This window comes from Harmonia axyridis, chromosome X (assembly GCF_914767665.1).
Source record: "Harmonia axyridis chromosome X, icHarAxyr1.1, whole genome shotgun sequence".
NCBI classification, from domain to species: domain Eukaryota; kingdom Metazoa; phylum Arthropoda; class Insecta; order Coleoptera; family Coccinellidae; genus Harmonia; species Harmonia axyridis.
Genome location: NC_059508.1, coordinates 7,753,890 through 7,774,249, shown reverse-complemented (window position 1 = coordinate 7,774,249; position 20,360 = coordinate 7,753,890). Strand labels below are relative to the sequence as shown.

At 36.0% G+C, this 20,360-nt stretch overlaps 1 protein-coding gene across 4 annotated transcripts in view; it reads right to left on the bottom strand.

Moving 5' to 3' along the window:
- The window catches only part of LOC123685875 (ras-specific guanine nucleotide-releasing factor 2-like), a 136,532-nt gene that overhangs the window by 26,839 nt on the left and 89,333 nt on the right, over window positions 1–20,360 (bottom strand). For all 4 annotated transcript variants that reach the window (XM_045625736.1, XM_045625738.1, XM_045625739.1 and 1 more), the window contains exons 4-7: window positions 5,589–5,695; window positions 4,772–4,919; window positions 1,961–2,444; window positions 904–1,097 (exon numbers count right to left, since the gene is read on the bottom strand). In XM_045625736.1, the coding sequence (XP_045481692.1) occupies window positions 904–1,097; window positions 1,961–2,444; window positions 4,772–4,919; window positions 5,589–5,695 (933 nt within the window). The remainder of the gene's footprint in view (window positions 1–903; window positions 1,098–1,960; window positions 2,445–4,771; window positions 4,920–5,588; window positions 5,696–20,360) is intronic.

Here is a 20,360-nt window from a genome sequence, read left to right as displayed (position 1 = left end):
GTCTCAATTCTAAGCCTTTAATTTGTCGATGTCTTTGTTCTTTCCTCCCAATCCAATAAATACCACAGATAATTGAATGAAGAAAACGTTCCATTAAACGATGAATTATTTATTTCGGGTGCCCTCTAAGGTGACCTAAGTTCGATTTTAACGCTCGATAACATGAGGAGCCACCAGAAAGAAAATACATTTCGAATCGCTAGAAAATGAGTACGAAAATTGTTTGTGCGCTATTGATATTCAATTTCTCCAGCTGTCACTTCAGCACAAAGATAAGTACTTTCTGTTGAAGTGACAGTTCAAAAACTCGAATATTGAAAGCAAACAAACAATATTCTCATATCAAATGTGAAGCGGGTAACTTCATATTCACGCGAAGGAGAATTTATCGCCTCATCCTCTTCTCCTTCTATCATCACCCACGATTCCGAACGTTCATTATTGGAAATAAAACCTCACCAACGAATAACAGGTCAATTGAAAAATCCACGGTCTATCATAGTAAAACACATTTACTGTTATTCAGAATTATTTTGTTAAACATTTCAATTTTTTCGTCGGTGACAGCCTCATTTCACCACGTTCAAACTTAGCCTACCAATCAATGATGGTTGATTTGCTGGTGCAGCCAAGATTCTGAATCAACTGTATTTTTTCCCTTCAAAAAGCAATATTTTATCAGCACACGAAATTCTTTTTTTTTTCATCTTTTTTCAAATAACAAAAATAGCTACACCCACAACGCAATATCTCACAATTTAATGGTCGGACTGCTGTCAAATTTGGACACGTATCGTTTGAAGGTTGGTACTAACTAAAAATCATATGGATTGAATACTAGCACCGCCATCTGTGCATCGGACCGGGGACTTTCAATTGGCCTAATAAAATCATCAATCTTACCTGGTGCATTGGATATGTGAGGAATGTTTCAAGGGTACGTCCATGACAAGCTGGCTTACTCTCCAGTCTCCTCAGCAGGGCGGTAAAAGCGGCGGATTGCTTACATTCTGTAAGCACTTGAAGGGAGAAGTGATGATTCCGAACATATTCTTGGTATATGCTCAGCATTGGAACCAACATGGAGAACAGATCCCCTGGAAGGTTTCCATGTAAGTGAGAAACAAGCTCTTTATGCATCTAGTTTCACACGAAAAACCAAATACACATTCTTTGGGAATTGTAAACAATTTCTTTGTATTTTTGCGAAAAGAGATGAAAAGATTGAGTGAATCCCAAAACTAGGTGTTTCACAACTATAGAAGTCTTATTGACTAACTCAGGATACTATATTCAGCTATGGCTTGCTAGCCTTACTTGCGTGAGGCCTAAAGTGGTCAAATAATCATTGAACAACATAATTTACAGTCCAGTTCTTCCATAAAAGCACGTTCAACGCTTTCCGACTCAGAGGTGAACTATAAATTACTTACCACTAAATGAAATATTTCTGGTAGTGAACTTTTTCCCGAAAAATATATCTACAGATCATTCAAATGAAGCCAGAAAAATATATCGATTAGTCCGGTGTGGTCTTGGGAGATCTACGAGAATTTTCAAAAATCTAAGAGAATGTATACATTCTTGTTATATCTTCACCCTAGACAGAAAGTTTTTTCGGTATCGAAAATAGCTATCTTATCTCCCGATGAGATCGTTACTGACACAAATAATGCATTATACTCGAAAGTATGTGGGACCCTATAGTTGTAGAAAAGATGGAAGGAATGCAAGCATATAAAAAAGGAGTAGTAGTTCGATGTACAACAAAGAATATGAATAAATCTGACACAAATAGAAAATGGGCTCCACGTGAGAATATATTTCTCAAGTATGGCGTATTAATTTTCAGTTTTTGTAATTTTGTCGTACCGGGCTAACCTTTGAGCCTTCCTCTGAATACTTTCTTGACTCATTTTTCATGTCACCTAGTGAAAATCTAGGATGTTCTCATTCTCACCTAAGACGAGGGTAGGCCAGCTCTCCAATCTCGAAGTCAATCCCTTCAGAAAAATCTGATGAAGAAAAAGAACGGTTTCACTGTTCAAGAAAATCGAATTGACATCTTCATGTAGACAAGGCGGCTTCTTAGACGATGCGGCCATCTTGAAAGGACGCAAGAAACAAGCAACCAACACTTCCATCTGCTCCATATATTCTTCTTCGGCCTCCACCATCCTGAAAACCAGACTGTTTCTTTTTCGCATACTTTCGGCATGAGGACTCTTGATGTACTGTTCGACTATCTGTTTCCATCTCCGTCGGCACAGCCAACCACGGAAGAAGCTCTGGACTTTCTTGATTTTACGCATTTCGATTGAATCATGGTCCAGGTTTGCGAACTGGCCGGACATTGTTGAACTGGATGTATCTTGGGTAGACGTCAGACTGCTTGTTGACTGGTGGATTGTTACTGCTTTCCATTCTTTCTTCAGCGCGAATAACTGTGAATTTAGTGATTGAAAAAACTCAATTACTTCCCGAGTATCTCAGGAAGTGATAAATGTCTTAATGTTAAATTGGCCAATTACAGTTGAATAGTTTCGGAATCATTTGCCTTGAACTATTCAAACATTCCAACGTTCAATTTCGAAATCACGCCAACTTTGACAAGCCGACATCAATATTTTAGGGCAGAATATGGCAGTTTGGAGGCAATTGACCGGAATGGTGCTGCTGAATAATTCGCATCGAGCTATCATAGAACGCCCGATCACATCAGGGGGGAATTAAATTAACTCGTAAAACAGTTACCGTAGTGATATGCGGAGGAATGAATATCTTTATAGAAATAATTGGTATTAACAATTAAACCTCGGTTATTTTGACGTTGAGAGGATAATGAGCAGCGGGGTGTTAATTTTCAATATGCGGAGAGTAGGATGTCAATTGGGGTTGTTGCTATACACGCCTAATAAATAGCTGGCGTGGTGATGTATTCAATTCGATATAATGGAAAAACATATTCGAATTGGACAAAAGGTTCTGATTTACTGTTTATTGGTTTTTCGTCATGCATACCTAGAAATTCATGGCTACTAATTCTATCATGAATTCGTAGGGTATTTGTTTTGATAATTGTAGTTCTTTATAACACTCACATTTCACAAATCTGTCAACACTTCACTCAATAAGTCCAAGGGTTAACTAGTAAAAACACATTTTTTCTGAAAAGCTCGACTTCAACATGGATAATTCTACTTAGAGAAGAGCGATATTTCACGAACTGTGATTTAATCAGTGATATCAGAATGTCACAGGTAGTCACGGTTCCGAAAAACGAATACAGAGCGTGACGGAATAACAGTTTGAACATTTCACAGATCTTTTCAGGGCATATCATCGTCCGTTGCAATCGTAAATTATGAAGGCAGTCTGATGTTTTTATTGCTTCGGAACCTTTTTCGACTAACATAATTGCATCTTTTTATGACAATCCCAGCATCGTAGGCAACTTCGCCTACTTTAGGAAGTATTTTTGTAGGACTAGTTAAACAATAAATACTTGCTAAAAACAAATAATAACTACTGAATTACTGCATAATTGGTGGTGGCAATTAAATTCTAATTTTATTCTTCGGTTGCCGACCGAAGCAATAAATGGTACTCTGTATTATAAAAAATAAACGAAAACTAGTCAGAGACATAATAATAATAGGCAAAAGAATAATAACAGGCGAAAGACCAGTAATCTTTGGGCTTCCTTCACAAAAGTTGGTGTAAATTATGCTACTTGTAATTTATGCAAGTTGAAATTATCTTTCAAAACCACCTCTTAAAATTTGAGGAAACATTTGAAAAATCGATATCCTTCTGTTACGTTCCTAACTAAATCTGACATAAGGAAAAGAGTTGAAAACGTAAGAAAAATGGATGTTTACATAATAATTTTTCATTAATTTTGCTTTGAATGATGAGAGTGACCAATTCGAGTTGCAAAGATAAATGAACTAAGGTTTGGGTGATTCATACAAATATTAATAACAAGCAACCTAAACAGTGATCACGTCACGCTTTAATTTCACTGATTTCATAAAGTAACGTTCACGTTTCACAACGTGATCTAGAAATCACGGTATCGCTCATCTCTACTTCTACTACAATGCTTCTCTAAATAATCAGTACTTTCTCTACAAAAAGATTCGTCTTTGCTTTTGAAAGTGGTTTTACTTCGGTAATCACTTCAGAGCCAAATTTCTTTTTCTGTACCATGATTTTACCTCGGTAATCACTTCAGAGCTAAATTTTTAATTTCCTACACAGTATTTATTTCCAAAAAAAAATTGTTATTTGATCAATACACGAAACTTGTTTTAATCCGTTTTCGAACAACATTTAATGTAGCGTCACTTAACCATCAACATCTCCAGACTCCTTCCTATGTTTTTCAATATTTTGAAACTTGGTACTAACGAGAAAAAAGATGTATGGCACTGGAGGTGCCATCTGTGCGTCAGGCCTGGGATTTATTGAGTGAAATGTTGCTTATAATAAATATGTTGAAATGCTGAACTGACTTTAATGAATCGTGAAACATTATGGGACTTTTTAATTGTTTATTTATTTGTTAATTTAATTAATGTAGAGAATTCCCAGAAATCTCGAAAATACCCTCGTTACAATTTCGGAAAAAAAAATTACGATCTATATCTATAGGATAAAAACTGATGTCCCATTCGATTCGTTAAAATGATGAGAATCAGCATCTGGTATTTCAGCAAAATGAAAAATTTTTTCGACATCTAACTAAGGAAAATGTTCGTCAATTTACCTCTGCACGAAGTTTCTTTATTTCAGAGGCAAGGTCTTCGCATTGCAGAGTATACTGCCATTTGGCAGTTTTCTCTGATTCTATTATCTGAAGAAGGTGGAGATGTTTCTGTTCTAGTTCTTCCTTTTGCAATAGGAGTTTGTTAAAGCTGAAAGGCGAATATAACGATGAATTAAATCAAGAAAAACATTTCCTCTTCACAAAACAAAAGGTTCACCTACTGTGAAGAGTGGAAGGGAAACAGAAAGAAAAACATTTCGACAGAACGAGTAAGAAAATAATCAATTCCATCAGGTGTACATAGAGATTGAAATGAAAAATGCATGAGCTTACGAAATAGAGGTAATTCACGTGAATAATGTAGGTATACATTGGGAAAGGGTAGAGCTCTTCAAGAAATAAAAGTATAATTCTGTATAAATAAATTTTTTTGGTCATTTATCGAAATATTTCACTTTCAGAATCATATAAATTAGTATACAATTCAAATAACAATACATCCAACACAAATGATAATCAAGTCGAATCAGTCAAAAAGAAATAATACAGCCTCAGGAATATTTTTTCCTATACTATTTCGATTTTTAGCCATGATCCCAGTTAATACTATACCTATATACTTCTGGAAAAGTTTCTCGAATTGAAAAGAAAGAGAATAAGCTCGATAAGTAAGAATAGAATTGTCGAAAAAAAAATCTAAACCCCGAAATATGGAACAGATTACTCCAAACAATTCTTTCATAATTTTCTTCGTTGCTCGAGAATTGAGCCTTATGGAGGATAAGAGGGACAATAAAACAGAAATGTGTAGACTCACCTTGCGTCTCGTATGGCTTCGATCCAATTTTTGCAATCCATTTCATTCAAGGCTCGAAGTTCGTATTGCCTGATATTGTCCCGCCTATATGAGATGGCAAAGCAAAACTGAAATAAAAAAACATCTCATATAAGGAACAGAATGACTTCGAATATTGTCGATAAGAATATTATTTTTGGCCAAGCTCTAGAGATGCATCCCAATGATCCAAACTATTTATATTGAATTGAGTACGAGTCTTCTGGGAATGACTATCATCATATATGCAAAATTTCATGACGATCAGATAATTGGTTGCGGAGATTAAGGCCATTTTGTGTATTTTCTATGGTTGTGATGCAACTACAAATATAAATTTGGGCACAAGGAGCGCGATCAATGGTACCTAAATAAACCATAAAATCTGGCTGGTGAACGTATAGATTAATATATAACCACCAGGCAACGTGCTCTGTTTTCACTTTGTTGTCATCGTTCTTTTCGTAAGATTCATACATATTTTTGAGCGCATTTGATGTACTTGGCTTTTAATTCATAGGAAATAAATGCTATAATCTAGGGTTTCGAGTTATTTTCCTTGATTGGTTATCAAGTTTCTTAACTGATAAAACAATGTGAGTAAGAGTGCAGAACATTTCTACTGAAAAGTATATCACCTCTAGCGTCCCCTAATTAACATTCTTGGGACCTCTTTTCTTTGGGCTATTCATGAATGATCATATAAAAGCAGATTCAATCACTATGTTTGCTGACGACACATCTGTAGCAATTACAGCATCAAGTCATGATGAGATCATTCGTTCCTTTAAAAGTTAAGTAGAAAATTTCATACCGCGATCCGTTGAATACCGGTAAATACTTGGATAGTATTGTTGGACATTAAATTTACTGGCCCCAAATGAATTTCTTGAAACTTGGACAACCCTCATGAAATAGAAATATTCTGATTCTTCCAAGTGACTTTGGATATATTATTACACAGTTCATTCATTTCGGCTTGAAGAACAATACTATGGGTAGTATGACAGTTCATGGTTGTGATGTAGAAGTAAGGTCTGAGGAGTCAAGTGACTGAATAACATAAGAACGAATATGTTCTATTTTTGTGATTAAAAAAAATGACAAAAGTTGCCAATGTGTAGGTGGTATTTATATGGAGTGAAAAAATAAGAATAATTATTAATTCGACGGCAACTGTGTGATATTATAATCATTTCGGTGCGGTACTGATGAGCTCTGAGAAGAGCGAAACCTGTCCATCGCTATCTACATATCTCCGATTGTAGCACGTTTTACGTTTCTTTATGGTTATCCATTGATCTAGACTTTTTCTAGTCTCATTTTTGCTGATAGAGTTAAATTAAATTAAATTAAATTGCAGTCCAGCTATCAAAACAAGGGGTGCTCACCAACCAAGAGAAGAGCGGAGAGTCAGTCTGTGCAAATTCTGTGTACCTATTTTCCTAATTTTGAACCGTCGAATGAACTCATTCCATTAATTTTATATTTTAGGTAGGTATATTGTTTCAACGAGAAGATATTTGTTTTCAATTATTAAATCATTCGGTCCAATATGTAGGTATGATCAAAACCTAATCGTCGTATCATTTTTAAAACTGAAAACTCGGCTCCAGTGTATTGCTGAATATCAATTGGCAGAGGGTGAATATTTTTACACCATATCGATTCTATCTACCTGTCCTAACACGATATTTCACTCAGAATAATTGATACAGTCTTTTGACGAGCAGATCTGAAATGGTTATTTGATTTATCAATATACACGTTCGGTATTTATGAATTTTCGGTCAACAACAAGATTGACAACCGGAAAATTAATTAGGAATATTGTTTTCGTGTTTAACAATGAAATATTAAACAACAGTTGTCGGCTTCAATTTAAATTTTCAGTTCTCCAATTATCCTACTATTGACCCAAATGGAAATCAATAGATTTGACACAAATTGAACCTTTCGTATTGACTTTAGGTTAATTATTGTGGGTTTTCTTTTAGTTTATCCTCCTGTTTATAAACTATAAACAGATAATAATTCATGGATGCCAACACAAAAATATCAAATATTGCGCCGAGATTAAATAAACAGAGTTACAAAATTCCGGAATTTCTAGCAATTATCTGACTCTGTTGTGTAATTATTGAATCAAACAAATTATTTTAATTCTTCAATTGAAAAACTGTTGGGAATGTTTACGAAACGTTCATTGAAAGAAGAAATGTACAATTTAAAAACTCTGTTTTTTGGGTTATTATTCAATGAATGCATTTCACGAATTGTTTTCCTTTGTAACACTAAACAACTTCGAGCTCTTCTTTTACAAAACTCAAACCGTACGTAGCTAATCTACTTCGTAAAAAGTAATTCGATTCAACTTTTAAATCTGCAACAATCGAGAGAAATTAACTACAATATAATCCTTGTTTCCAGTGTTTTATTCACTCAGAAATAAAATGAAATGAATCTTAAATTTCTGGATGTTATTGCTACATAATGAACTGGTCAGGAGCAGAGGCCACTGAAAAGCGTAGATGAAAGAACATTCGCGAAAGCAGACAAATTATACACTCGGTAGCTTATATAGATGGCTGTGGATCCGTGAACGGTAATGAATACGTGAAAAAGAAATGGGAAACAAAACGGGAAATTGAGTTGTTTACCAATGTGTACAATTGCGGAACCAGCTAACACTGGGAAAATTAACCACGTGAATTCGTTGAGCATAAACGTGTTCATTCTTTCGAATTTTACCGGGTCTCTAATATAAATGATTATAATATCACAATTTCCTTCGAATTATTATTAATAATAATAACAGCAAAACAGATATCGAAAACTTTGTAACGTAAAATGAGAACATTGATGACAAAAGCAAACAAGCACCATCCGAAAAGCAGCATTGAGAGGACTACACTGCCGAGAAATGAAGGAGGCAGGGGTCTAACGGACATCATGGAACTTGCTAGTGGGCAGATAGAAAGCTTACGGGAATACTTCAGAGATCAAGCAAGTACATCAGAGTTCTACAAAATACTTTGTGAAGCAGACGAATCAACACCTTTACAACATCACAAGGAGCAATTTCCATACAACCACCAGACAAACCAAGAAAAACTACAAAGATGGAGAGAGGAGCCCCTGCATGGAAGACATTTCAACGAGGTGAACCAGGATCATGTCGACATTGAAGCGTCGAACTATTGGCTCACATCAGATGCAATGTACCCATAAACGGAAGGTTTTCTTTTAGCCATCCAAGATCAAGTGATCTCAACTAGGAATTACTGCAGGCATATCATAAAGGATCGAACTATTACTGACGATCGATGCCGATATGGGTGTCCAACAAAAGAGACAATCCAACATATCACGGGTGGATGTCAAATGTTTGCAGGAAATGAATATAAAGAGAGACACGATGCAGTAGGATAGATACTACACCAAGAATTGGCAACCATATTAAAACTAATTCATTCTGAAGAAATGCCGACCGGAGACCATCCTGGAAAACGAACGCTATAACCTATACAGGGATCGTACAGTTTTGAGTTTTGACTGATAAAACACTCCCCCACAATAGACCAGATATATTACTAGTCGATAAACATCAAAACACAACATTACTCGTTGACGTAGCAATACCAAATAACAACAACCTGCGTCAAAAGGAGGTCGAAAATATTTCAAAATATAGGGACCTCGAATTTCAGATAAAGCATCAGTGGGGAATGATATCAACGAAAACTATTGCAATTATCATCTCAACAACTGGAATAGTGCCCACAATCACAAGAGGAATATAAAGCAACTGGGACTTTGTGAGTACATATGTAATATAATGCAAAAAGCTGTTCTTTCAGGTACTGCAAGGACGGTGAGAAAATTTCTAGGAAGCGAAGGACAGGTCCAAGGATCACGTGTAAGAGGACCAGAAGTTCGACGAGAACCAGGGTGACCACAAGGACCGGACACGACCGAGCTCTACATTTCTGATATTTTAAATATCTGGGATTGAGTAAATGTTCCTCTTAGCAAGGAGTGAGAAGCCGACGGCGAGGAGAAATCCTACGCGTATATAGGCAAAAGTCGGGGATAACAGTACTTTATTGCATATGCAATTGGCCATCGACCAAGGGTCCTTCAGCCTGTATTTTAACAAACGCTATGTTTGAGGTAAAGGTTATCAAGTTATATATTTCATTTTTTCATATGAAATTTTTGATTTTTGCTATTAGTGGGAGTTCTGGATGTTTTCTCTCAGATGTTTTCCTTCTGTCTTCCTGGTATTGAGAAATCACTTCATCAGTATTATATTAATAATTTTTATTAAACTGTGTTTTATTTATATTCAACATTATTTCATTCTTGTGGCACCATGATATGAAATTTTCCACTAAAATTTTACAGAAACCAATGAGCTCATCATGACTTAATGCTGTAATTGCTTCTGATGTGTCGTCAGCAAACAGAGTGATATAATCTGCTTTCATATGATAATTCATAAAGAGCCCAATATTGATCGTTGGGGGACGCCAGAGGTGATATTATACTCTTCAGTCGAAATGTTTTGAACTCTTACTCTCATTGTTCTATCATTTAAGAAACTTGATAACCATTCAAGGAAAATATCTCAAAACCCTATATTATAGCATTTATTCACTATGAATGAAAAGCAAAGTATATCAAATGCGCGTGAGAGGTCAAATCCCTCAAATACAAACATAGTAATATACGAGCGCTCAAAAACAGGTATGAATCTTACGATAAGAATTTCATTCATCTTCCACAAACGTACACATTTATCTTCAACAAAGAGATGAGTATATTGATCGCATTCACAATAAAATATCCCTCGAACTCCTCACGATTGTCCCAGATATCTCCATTGATGTTCCTTTATTGTTAGTTTTATTTTCTTTCGGACGATATGAGAATATTCTTACATCACATTATCCAATAACTATATATACAATGGAAATATAATATTTGCACAAAGTTCTCGATTTTCAGATATAACGTTGGAATCATAGATTTCCTGGTTTATACAAAGGAAATATCGCTTTGATCCTTCTGTAGTATAAGTCTTCGAACAATCCCGGAGTCAGTTTGAAGCATTGAAGTGATGTACTTTTAATATGATATGACCAACAATGGAATAGATGTAAATAGGTGTTTTTTTTTTGAGTTGTCTCTATCCAATTCTGTATTTACTGCTCCACATATATACACAGGTATCGGAAAACTGAAAACATTTATGAATACCTACTGTTCGAAAAACCAGATTTCTAATTGTATTAGATAAAACCCCAGCTCGAGTTTTTCAGGGATCTGTTAATCGAATTTATCTCGACTCATCTGAAAAACAGAACGTTGACCTTTGTGTCAATGAAAACGCTGAAGTGCTTATTCAAATCGTTTTCGTTTACGCTGAAGAGTCAGTAAAACTCTCCTTAGAGGACGCCTCAAGCTAAATTAATCTCTTTCGAACGTCCCCAATGGTTTCTATAGAAACGTAACAATTGGTTTTATTTGTAAGCTTTTTTGACACCTCGTACAGGTATCTCAAGGATCTTTCCTTGTGGTTTGACTGATTCATCAGTATTTGGCTGAATGGTTTTAGTTTGGCTTTCAGCGCTGTGAAAATTATACCGCAAGTTTTGTAGCCTTGTTTGAATTCGTATTCGGAGGAACTTTATATTCAAGTAAGTGTTTGAATGAAAATTTCAAGGCAAGGCCAACATTAACGTGTATATAATCGAAATAAGAGGCAAGAAATATTGGTGGCCAATATTAACATAGCACATTGAGTACTGTTAGGGCTTGACTCGATATTCAAGCTACTTTACTTGATATTCAAGCTATTTAGCTTAAGCTTGACTTGAAATCAACTCAAGTTCAGGTCAACTAGTAGTTTTTCAATTCTAAGCCACGCAGCTTGAATATCAAGCCAAGCCGTAAATCTCTTCTCCTTATGTTAGGCCTTAAGCCTATTCTTGACGATCTTTCAAATCTAATGCTCAGTTCTAAAATGAATCTGTAATTGCTATAAATATTAAAAATTCTTGGATTCTGTCTGTACAGAAAACATAATCCGTCTATAACACACTTCCAATTCTTGAGGGTAATAGCACCAATAGGTTTAAAAAATTCCAGAATCGTTCAAAATCCGGTGGACGACCTTCGACATATTCTGCAAATATTAGTTATGCCCGATATTAGATACTAGAAAAGGCATTCGAGGAAATGTGGTATCGAGGTCTGATATACAAAATGAAGTTGATGAAATTTTCAATCAAACTCACAAGATTGATACAATCGTACCTGGCAAATAGACAATTTAGAGTGAATATCAATAGTAACAGGTCAACGATCAGAGAAATAGAAGCAGGAGGAGTTCTCCAAGGATCGGTGAATGGACCGCTTCCGTTCAACTTATACATGGCAGACATACCGAAAATGAATAGATGCAAGATAGCCCAGATTGCAGATGACACTGCCATATACTATCACAGAAGAAGGCGGAAAAAAAGTTACTAGGCAGTTACAGATAGACCTAGATAAACTGATGCAATACTTCAAGAAATGAAGATTCAAAGTGAATACATCGAAAACAGTTGCAATCTACTTCGGAGGAAAAGCAATAAAGAAATAGAAAGCAGGAAACGTTAAAATAGAAAACCAGACGATAGATAGAAAAAGGAACCAAAATAACTGGGAGTATTACTAGATGAAAGAATGAATTTCAACAAACAGATAGAAGAAAACAAAAAAAAGGCAAGGCACACGCAGGGAGGAAATGTACCTGCTGCTCAACTCTAAAAGTAAACTGAATTCAGTAATCAGAACAGCTTTTGGAGCCCCATGGTATATAACAACAAATCAGAGAAGAGCTGAAAAATGAAACTATTGAGGAAATGGTCAACAAACAAAGAAAGAAGACAATAGAGACGCTGAAAGAGCATGAGGATAAGGAATTAAGAAAGATACTACAAATCATAATAAGGATAACAGATAAGAGGAAATACCGCTTTCAAAGAACTAACTAGAAGAAAAAAGTGACATGAAGTAGTGAAGTCGTGAGGAGAGTCTTCTGATCCGACAACAGTAGAAAAATAGGAGAAATTAAAGTAGAGGCGTAGGGAATGTGAATTCCGGACCTTGAACAAAAGAAGATCTGAGTTAGATACGACATGATCGACCAAATCATCATTATTATAAGTAGAGGAGAGCGGGGCTGGAAGTTACCGGGGTAAGTGGTTCCGATGGAAATAACTGTGTAACGAAAAAAGATAGCAGGAAATGCAAAATATGCTTCTAAAACACTAAGTGGAGCGCCAATTTGGCAATAATTTTTATTACTCTGGTGACGGTGGTTGAGTGGCTGTGTGCACGTGCTCTCGAAACGTCACGTAAGTGTAGGTTTTCATGTTTGAACTATTTGGTCTATCTTCGTTAATTATGAACCTATTCATTCGTAAGTTTCCCAAATTGTAGTTACATAAGTAAGGAATCTTATTGCATTAGTATTGTTTCAATTGATTTTGTTAGTTTGTCAGAATGTCAATGTTCGTATATTAAAGTTATTCGGGGTCATAAGTTCCTTTCTGACGGGGCTGGTTGTTCCGCGGAAAACTTATACCAATCGACTTTCAATTGTATCTAAAAGTCTCATGACACATTTTTTGTTTATTCTAAGGATGCGAAACTACAAGACAGAGAGAGAGGTAAGACCTCCTAGACAATTTGGACGTTGACAACGAAACATCAATTCCCGAAACTGAATATATAAAATATCTAGGAGTTACAATTGATCGACATCTAAAATGGGACAAGCATATAGATATCTTGGTGATCAAACTGAGATGTTTACTTACCAAGTTTAGATATCTCAGGAAGTACTTGGATACAAAAAGCTTGATGATGGTATACTCAGCTTTATGTCAATCCCAAATGGCATATGGGATAATAGGTTGGGGTGGAGCGTATAGTTGTCATATGAGGAGGGTTGAGGTGATCCAGAAATGGTTGCTACGAATTATCTACGGAAAGCCTCTTCTGTATCCATCAGATGAATTGTTTACTGTTTCCAGGGTCATGAATCCCCACCAATTATTTGTACAGCAGATTTTAAATGGCAAAGTGAAAAGAAGATTCAACTCCAACTAACTAAGTGTGAATATGAAACACGGAACAAGACGAATCAATACCTTACTCCAAGAGCAGGAAAACGTATAGGCCAAAGATGCTTTGCCTATCTGGCCCCAAGAATATATGCCGCTGTTCCAAAAGAATTGAAGAACATCACAACACTCATTAAGAAGAGAAAAAGATTGAAAAATTGGGTAATTGACAAGGGCAGAAGATATTTTAATTCAATAATAAATCCTCAATAACGCTCACCATTTTTCACTGATTTTTGCTAGAAGAGAAATGAATAAATTACTTACTGGATTCAACCTTCCTCCATATAAGTATATTGATGTAACTTGAAATAGAGAATGAGCTTTTTGATGCAGTGTTGTTTGATGACCGAGTAGCTGATAGTGGACATGACCGAATGAGTGCGCCCCTGAGTTTATGATATAATATATGTATATAATTGTATGTATAGAATGGGCACTTATCTATGATCATTACTGTGCTATTGAGTTTTTGTTGATTTTTATATTTTTATTGAAATATGTTAAAAGAATTTGATCTTGATTTGTGAATTTATTTGAATACTGGCTACTGCATTATATTTTGTTTATTTAGAAGTCACGTACAGGCTCACGCCTCTGTGACTAAATGTTTATACCCTGTAGCTTACAGAATAAACCATTTTATTGTTATTATAATTGTTACGTCAAGCTTCCCCTGCTGTTACCAACGACAGAAAATCTGTTGAAACTGTGGCAAAAGAAATTGAATTATTCGCATGACTTCTAGAAAATGACGTTCACGATAGACGACTATTCAAACAGACATGCCAGAAAAAAATGAATGAAAGTCACTCTTATGTGTGTATCATAATTATTGTGGGGCAGATGAAGAGAAGAGTGATGAATAATATTGCTGATGAATAAAAATGGAGATTGTCAAAGTTAATCACAATTGATAAAAACAGACTGCTGATTGATGATTAGACTTAATTAACCTGAATAAAAAGTTTATATGGAAGTTACTGGTTATGTTTTTTATTTTGAAAGTATATTTACACATTAGATAAGATTTTTATATTTTATGGACACGATATTTTGTTGTTGTTTTTTAGTTTAGTTCTGCATGAAATGAACATAACAGACAAAAGTTAATAAAAATACAACCTTCATTATTTCAACAGAATATTATCAGAATCTAAGAGGAACAATTTGCCCTAAAGCAGGGTCGAATGTTTCGCTCCGAAATTTAACAAACATTTGCTTCTGTAAAAAAAACCATGGGGATATCAGTAAAAACGACTATAAGATTTTCAAAAAAGATAAATATCCGTTCGATATTATCCCAAATTGAAAATGAAATCCTTCATTATCCTGATGAAAATTCGTATTATTTAATAATCCAGCCCTGCTCTCGCCTACCTCAAAGGACAAGGGTACCATATATGGTACAGTTCATATCATTTCTGAGAATATGAAGAAATGAAAAAACGCATAAGATCTGAAGTGTTGATCCAAAAATTTCATTTCACGATAGATTGGTGGTGTAGGATCAGAGAAACAAGAAAATGATACTCTGTTAGTTCGCCGACGTTTCGGAGAAATTTATTTCTATCCTCAGGGCTCTACAAAATTTACGGAAAACGTAATACGTATTACTTTTTTATTTTAAACTGAAAATCTTTTGAATTGTATAATGTTTCATTGTCTAAATTACGCCAGACCATCTTTTCTGTGATATTTTCTAGTCAATAACTTTTAGTAATGCTCATCTTTCCTTTATTCTTGTAAACACTTTTCATCATTTTTCAAATGATGTTTTCCGTGAATTTTGTAGAGCCCTGAGGATGGAAATGAATTTTTCCGGAACGTCGGCGAACTAAAAGAGTATCATTTTCCTGTTTCTCTGATCCTACACCACCAATCTATCGTGAAATGAAAAAACGCATATTTTATAATGTTTGAGTCTTCAATTAACAATAAAAAAAAATCGATCGAAAATTGTGAAACGCGATACTTAATGGGTTAAGGGAACGATGAAAAAAAAAGGAAACTCATTCGAAACACGATCCAAGAAAAGCGATGAGTCAAATAACCGGTTTTCTTCGTCGCGAGATCGAATTAACTAATCGCTGCTTCGATTTCCGCCACAATTCAATTTCCGTTCGGTGGAATAGTTCGAATAATTGCGGAGAATAGAAAACGAGAGATCTTAGCCGCGAGAATTTTTATTCCGAATCGCGGAATTTCAGTTCGGAGCATATCGCTATGCTGGAATCGGATTTTGCACTTCTATTCCGAATAACCGTCGAAAGCGAAATATGCGGAATATTTTATAATTCAGCGTTTCGAGAGAGTTGGCTTTGCTTCGATGTTCGCAAACCTGACAAGGACGATGATTTTGCTTGTTCCGTTCTCACATCTATGGTTACTTGAATTTTTTAATGGTTTTTTATACCCTGTCATCTTTCGTGAATTATGAGGTGTAGTGAAAAGAAATCCATTATTTTAGCATGAAAAACAAGGATTTAATTACCATTAGCATAATCCGATTTAGGTCAAATATGCGACGTTTTGTTCGATCACCTGTTGCCACTTTGAAGGTATTATCATTAAACCTCTCTCTCATTTCTTTTACAGTCGATTTTCACGAGCATTTGTTGGGGCGAATTTTTCGACAGCCACAGACATTAACAGATGGTGATTACTTGGTGTCAAGTCCGGACAATAAGGTTGATACATAAGAACCTCCTAACCAAGCTCCCGGAGCTTCTGGCTTGTGTTACCCCGATGAACAGTTCCTCTCCTATTGGTCAAAGCTGGCCGCTTCTGAGCGATTGCTCACTTCAGGCGGACCAATTATTGACGTTGCGGCGCTGAGTTAACAGTTCATAGTAGATAATTCATAGCAAAACATTCCTAGCCGTCAATCCTAGCTTGCCACCGTTTCCACCGGCTCACCGCGTTTCGACCAATGCTGTTTTCGCTTGACGTTATCGTAAATGATACACTTGTTATAACCAGTCATCAACCGCCTCATGAATGGGTCGATTTTGTTGCGATACAGCTGCCATTCGCAGATGGAAATTCGGTTCATGAGGTTTGCTTGCATTAACTCGTGTGGTACCCATATATCGATCTTCTTCTTGAGATCAGCCTTACGCAAATTGTTCCAAACGATTTTTTGTTCAATTTTCAACTCTAGAACAATCGAAATAGCGCATACATGACGGTCAGACTCGACAATGTCCATGATTTTTTCGACATTTTCGATAATTCCGACGGAACAACAGTATCAGGACCATTATCACTATTAGGGATTCACGGCTTGACTTGATATTCAAACTACTTGGCTCAAGTTCAAGTAGCTTGAGCTTGACTTGAAATAACCTCAAGTTTGTTCAAGTCAAGTAGTAGTTTTTCAATATGAAGTCAAGTATTTATTCATTAAGTATTTGACTCAACATTGAAAAACTACTACTTGACTTGAACTTGAGCCAAGTAGATTGAATATCAAGTCAAGCCGTGAATCCCTAATAGTGATTATGGTACTGATACTGTGGTTCCATCGGAATTATCTAAAATGACGATATAATCATGGACTTTCTCGAGTCCGACCGTCATGTAAGCACTATTTCGCTATGCTGAAATCAGATTTTTGCACTTCTATTCCGAATAACCGTCGAAAGCGAAATATGCGGAATATTTTATAATTCAGCGTTTCGAGAGAGTTGGCTTTGCTTCGATGTTCGCAAACCTGACAAGGGCGATGATTTTGCTTGTTCCGTTCTCACATCTATGGTTACTTGAATTTTTAATGGTGTTTTATACCCTGTCATCTTTCGTGAATTATGAGGTGTAGTGAAAAGAAATCCATTAATTTAGCATGAAAAACAAGGATTTAGTTACCATTAGCATAATCCGATTTATGTCGAATATGCGACGTTTTGTTCGATCACATGTTGCCACTTTGAAGGTAATATCATTAAGCCTCTCTCTCATTTCTATTACAGTCGATTTTCACGAGCATTTGTTGAAGCGAATTTTTCAACAGCCACAGACATTACCACATGGTGATTACTTGGTGTCAAGTCCGGACAATAAGGTTGATACATAAGAACCTCCTAACCAAGCTCCCGGAGCTTCTGGCTTGTGTTACCCCGATGAACAGTTCCTCTCCTATTGGTCAAAGCTAGCCGCTTCTGAGCGATTGCTCACTTCAGGCGGACCAATTATTGACGTTTCGGCGCTGAGTTAACAGTTCATAGTAGATAAATTCATAGCAAAACATTCCTAGCCGTCAATCCTAGCTTGCCACCGTTTCCACCGGCTCACCGCGTTTCGACCAATACTGTTTTCGCTTGACGTTATCGTAAATGATACACTTGTTACAACCAGTCATCAACCACCTCATGAATGATCGATTTTGTTGCGATACAGCTGCCATTCGCAGATGGAAATTCGGTCCATGAGGTTTGCTTGCGTTAACTCGTGCGGTACCCATACATCGATCTTCTTCTTGAGATCAGCCTTACGCAAATTGTTCGAAACGATTTTTTGTTCAATTTTCAACTCTAGAACAATCGAAATAGCGCATACATGACGGTCAGACTCGACAATGTCCATGATTTTTTCGACATTTTCGATAATTCCGACGGAACAACAGTATCAGGACCATTATCACTATTAGGGATTCACGGCTTGACTTGATATTCAAGCTACTTGGCTCAAGTTCAAGTAGCTTGAGCTTGACTTGAAATAAACTCAAGTTTGTTCAAGTCAAGTAGTAGTTTTTCAATATGAAGTCAAGTATTTATTCATTAAGTATTTGACTCAACATTGAAAAACTACTACTTGACTTGAACTTGAGCCAAGTAGCTTGAATATCAATCAAGTCAAGCCGTGAATCCCTAATAGTGATTATGGTACTGATACTGTGGTTTCGTCGAAATTATCGAAAATGTCGTATGAATAAAGTCAACTAATTACAAAACTGTCATAAAAGTTTTTGTAGTACAAAATCTCATGTTTCTAACGCTAACTAGTGGAACTGTTCGGAATTATACAACGCGAGATACGAACAACTAAAGCCATCTATTGGAAAAATAATGGATTTCTTTTTACTACACCTAATATGTGAAAAGAGAAATATCGAGAGTGGAACTCTCTGTCCTTTTCAATATTCATACGGTAAAATGGAGTCGGTTAGACATCATATTCAGATATCTTCTTCAGATTTTCGGATCCTTTCCGGTTGAATGGAAACAACAGTGTTCGGAAATGGATGGGAATTGTGATATTCATTTCGAATTGAAATTTTATATGAATTTATCATGAATAACACGTCACTACAAAAGTCCCGGGTCCAAGCAGTTAACACACATTTTCCTTGAAAATTCGACTATATCTATCATCAATGTAGTCACCTTCAAGAAAGATACATGTACTCCAACACTTTTCTAACTTTTTGCAATCCTTCTCTTTAGAAAAAATCGTGTTTGATTTTTAAATAGAATATAAAAATCAGTGATCACTTCTGCATTAGACCTAATTACTTATTATATATATATATATATATATATATATACTTATTATGATACGTACCATCAATTTCAAGTGAATGTAGGTACGAGGCGTGTATATAAAGTAAGGTCTCCATTTATTTTTTTTTCACATTAAATAACCTTTATTTACTAAGTTTTGTACATTGCTGTGAAGCTTGAAATCTAAGCTATTTTTCTACGTAATCGCCATTCACTTCGATGAGCTTCCTCATTCGTACGACAAACTTTTGTATCCCCTCCTCGAACCACGATCCCGCCGCCTCGCGCAAGAACGAAATGACCGCTTGCTTGGTATTGCAGGTTATTCACCAAAATTGAATGAATAGAGTCTCTACTGCACACATTTTGGAGTTTTTCGGCCAACTCATTGAGAGTCACAAGCGCCTCAACTTTCCGCACTGTTTCGTCCGAGTGTGACGGCCTGCCGCTGCGCTCCTCATCGTGAACGTTCAGTCGGCCAGCAGAAAAATATCTACACTATTTTCAAACGTTTTTCACGTCCATACATCTCTCACCATATAATTCTTCCGATTGACGATGAATTTCTATAGGGGAAGTTTTTTTTTAGTGCAAAAACTTAATGCCTGAACGTAACCCGCACCTGGCGGGAGCGACAACCGGCACTTCCATTGCAAATGGCGGCTGCGTCAAGACTGAGCGTCTTTATGAGCTCCACCAGGTGTCAATTGGTGTAGGGGGGCCTAGCGTATACAATAGTGTTGCCGGATTTCATCTAGCGCTACTTGCGGCGATACAATGGCCTTGGAGACCTTACTTTAAATACACGCCTCGTATATTTTTTTATATAAGGAACACATGTTCCTTATTGAATTGAATGATTACAAATACTCAATGATAGATTTTCAAGATACAGGGTGTTGTTTAAAATATAAATCGTTAAGTAGGTAATATTTTTTTAATCAGTACGTGGATTTTTCTTGTGGTTTTTGAGTCATTAATTTGAGCTTTAAATGAGGAGTATGTGTGTCAACTATAAAGACAATATACAGAGTGTTTCCTTATTATGACCTCAGGAAGAAATTCAGAAAACC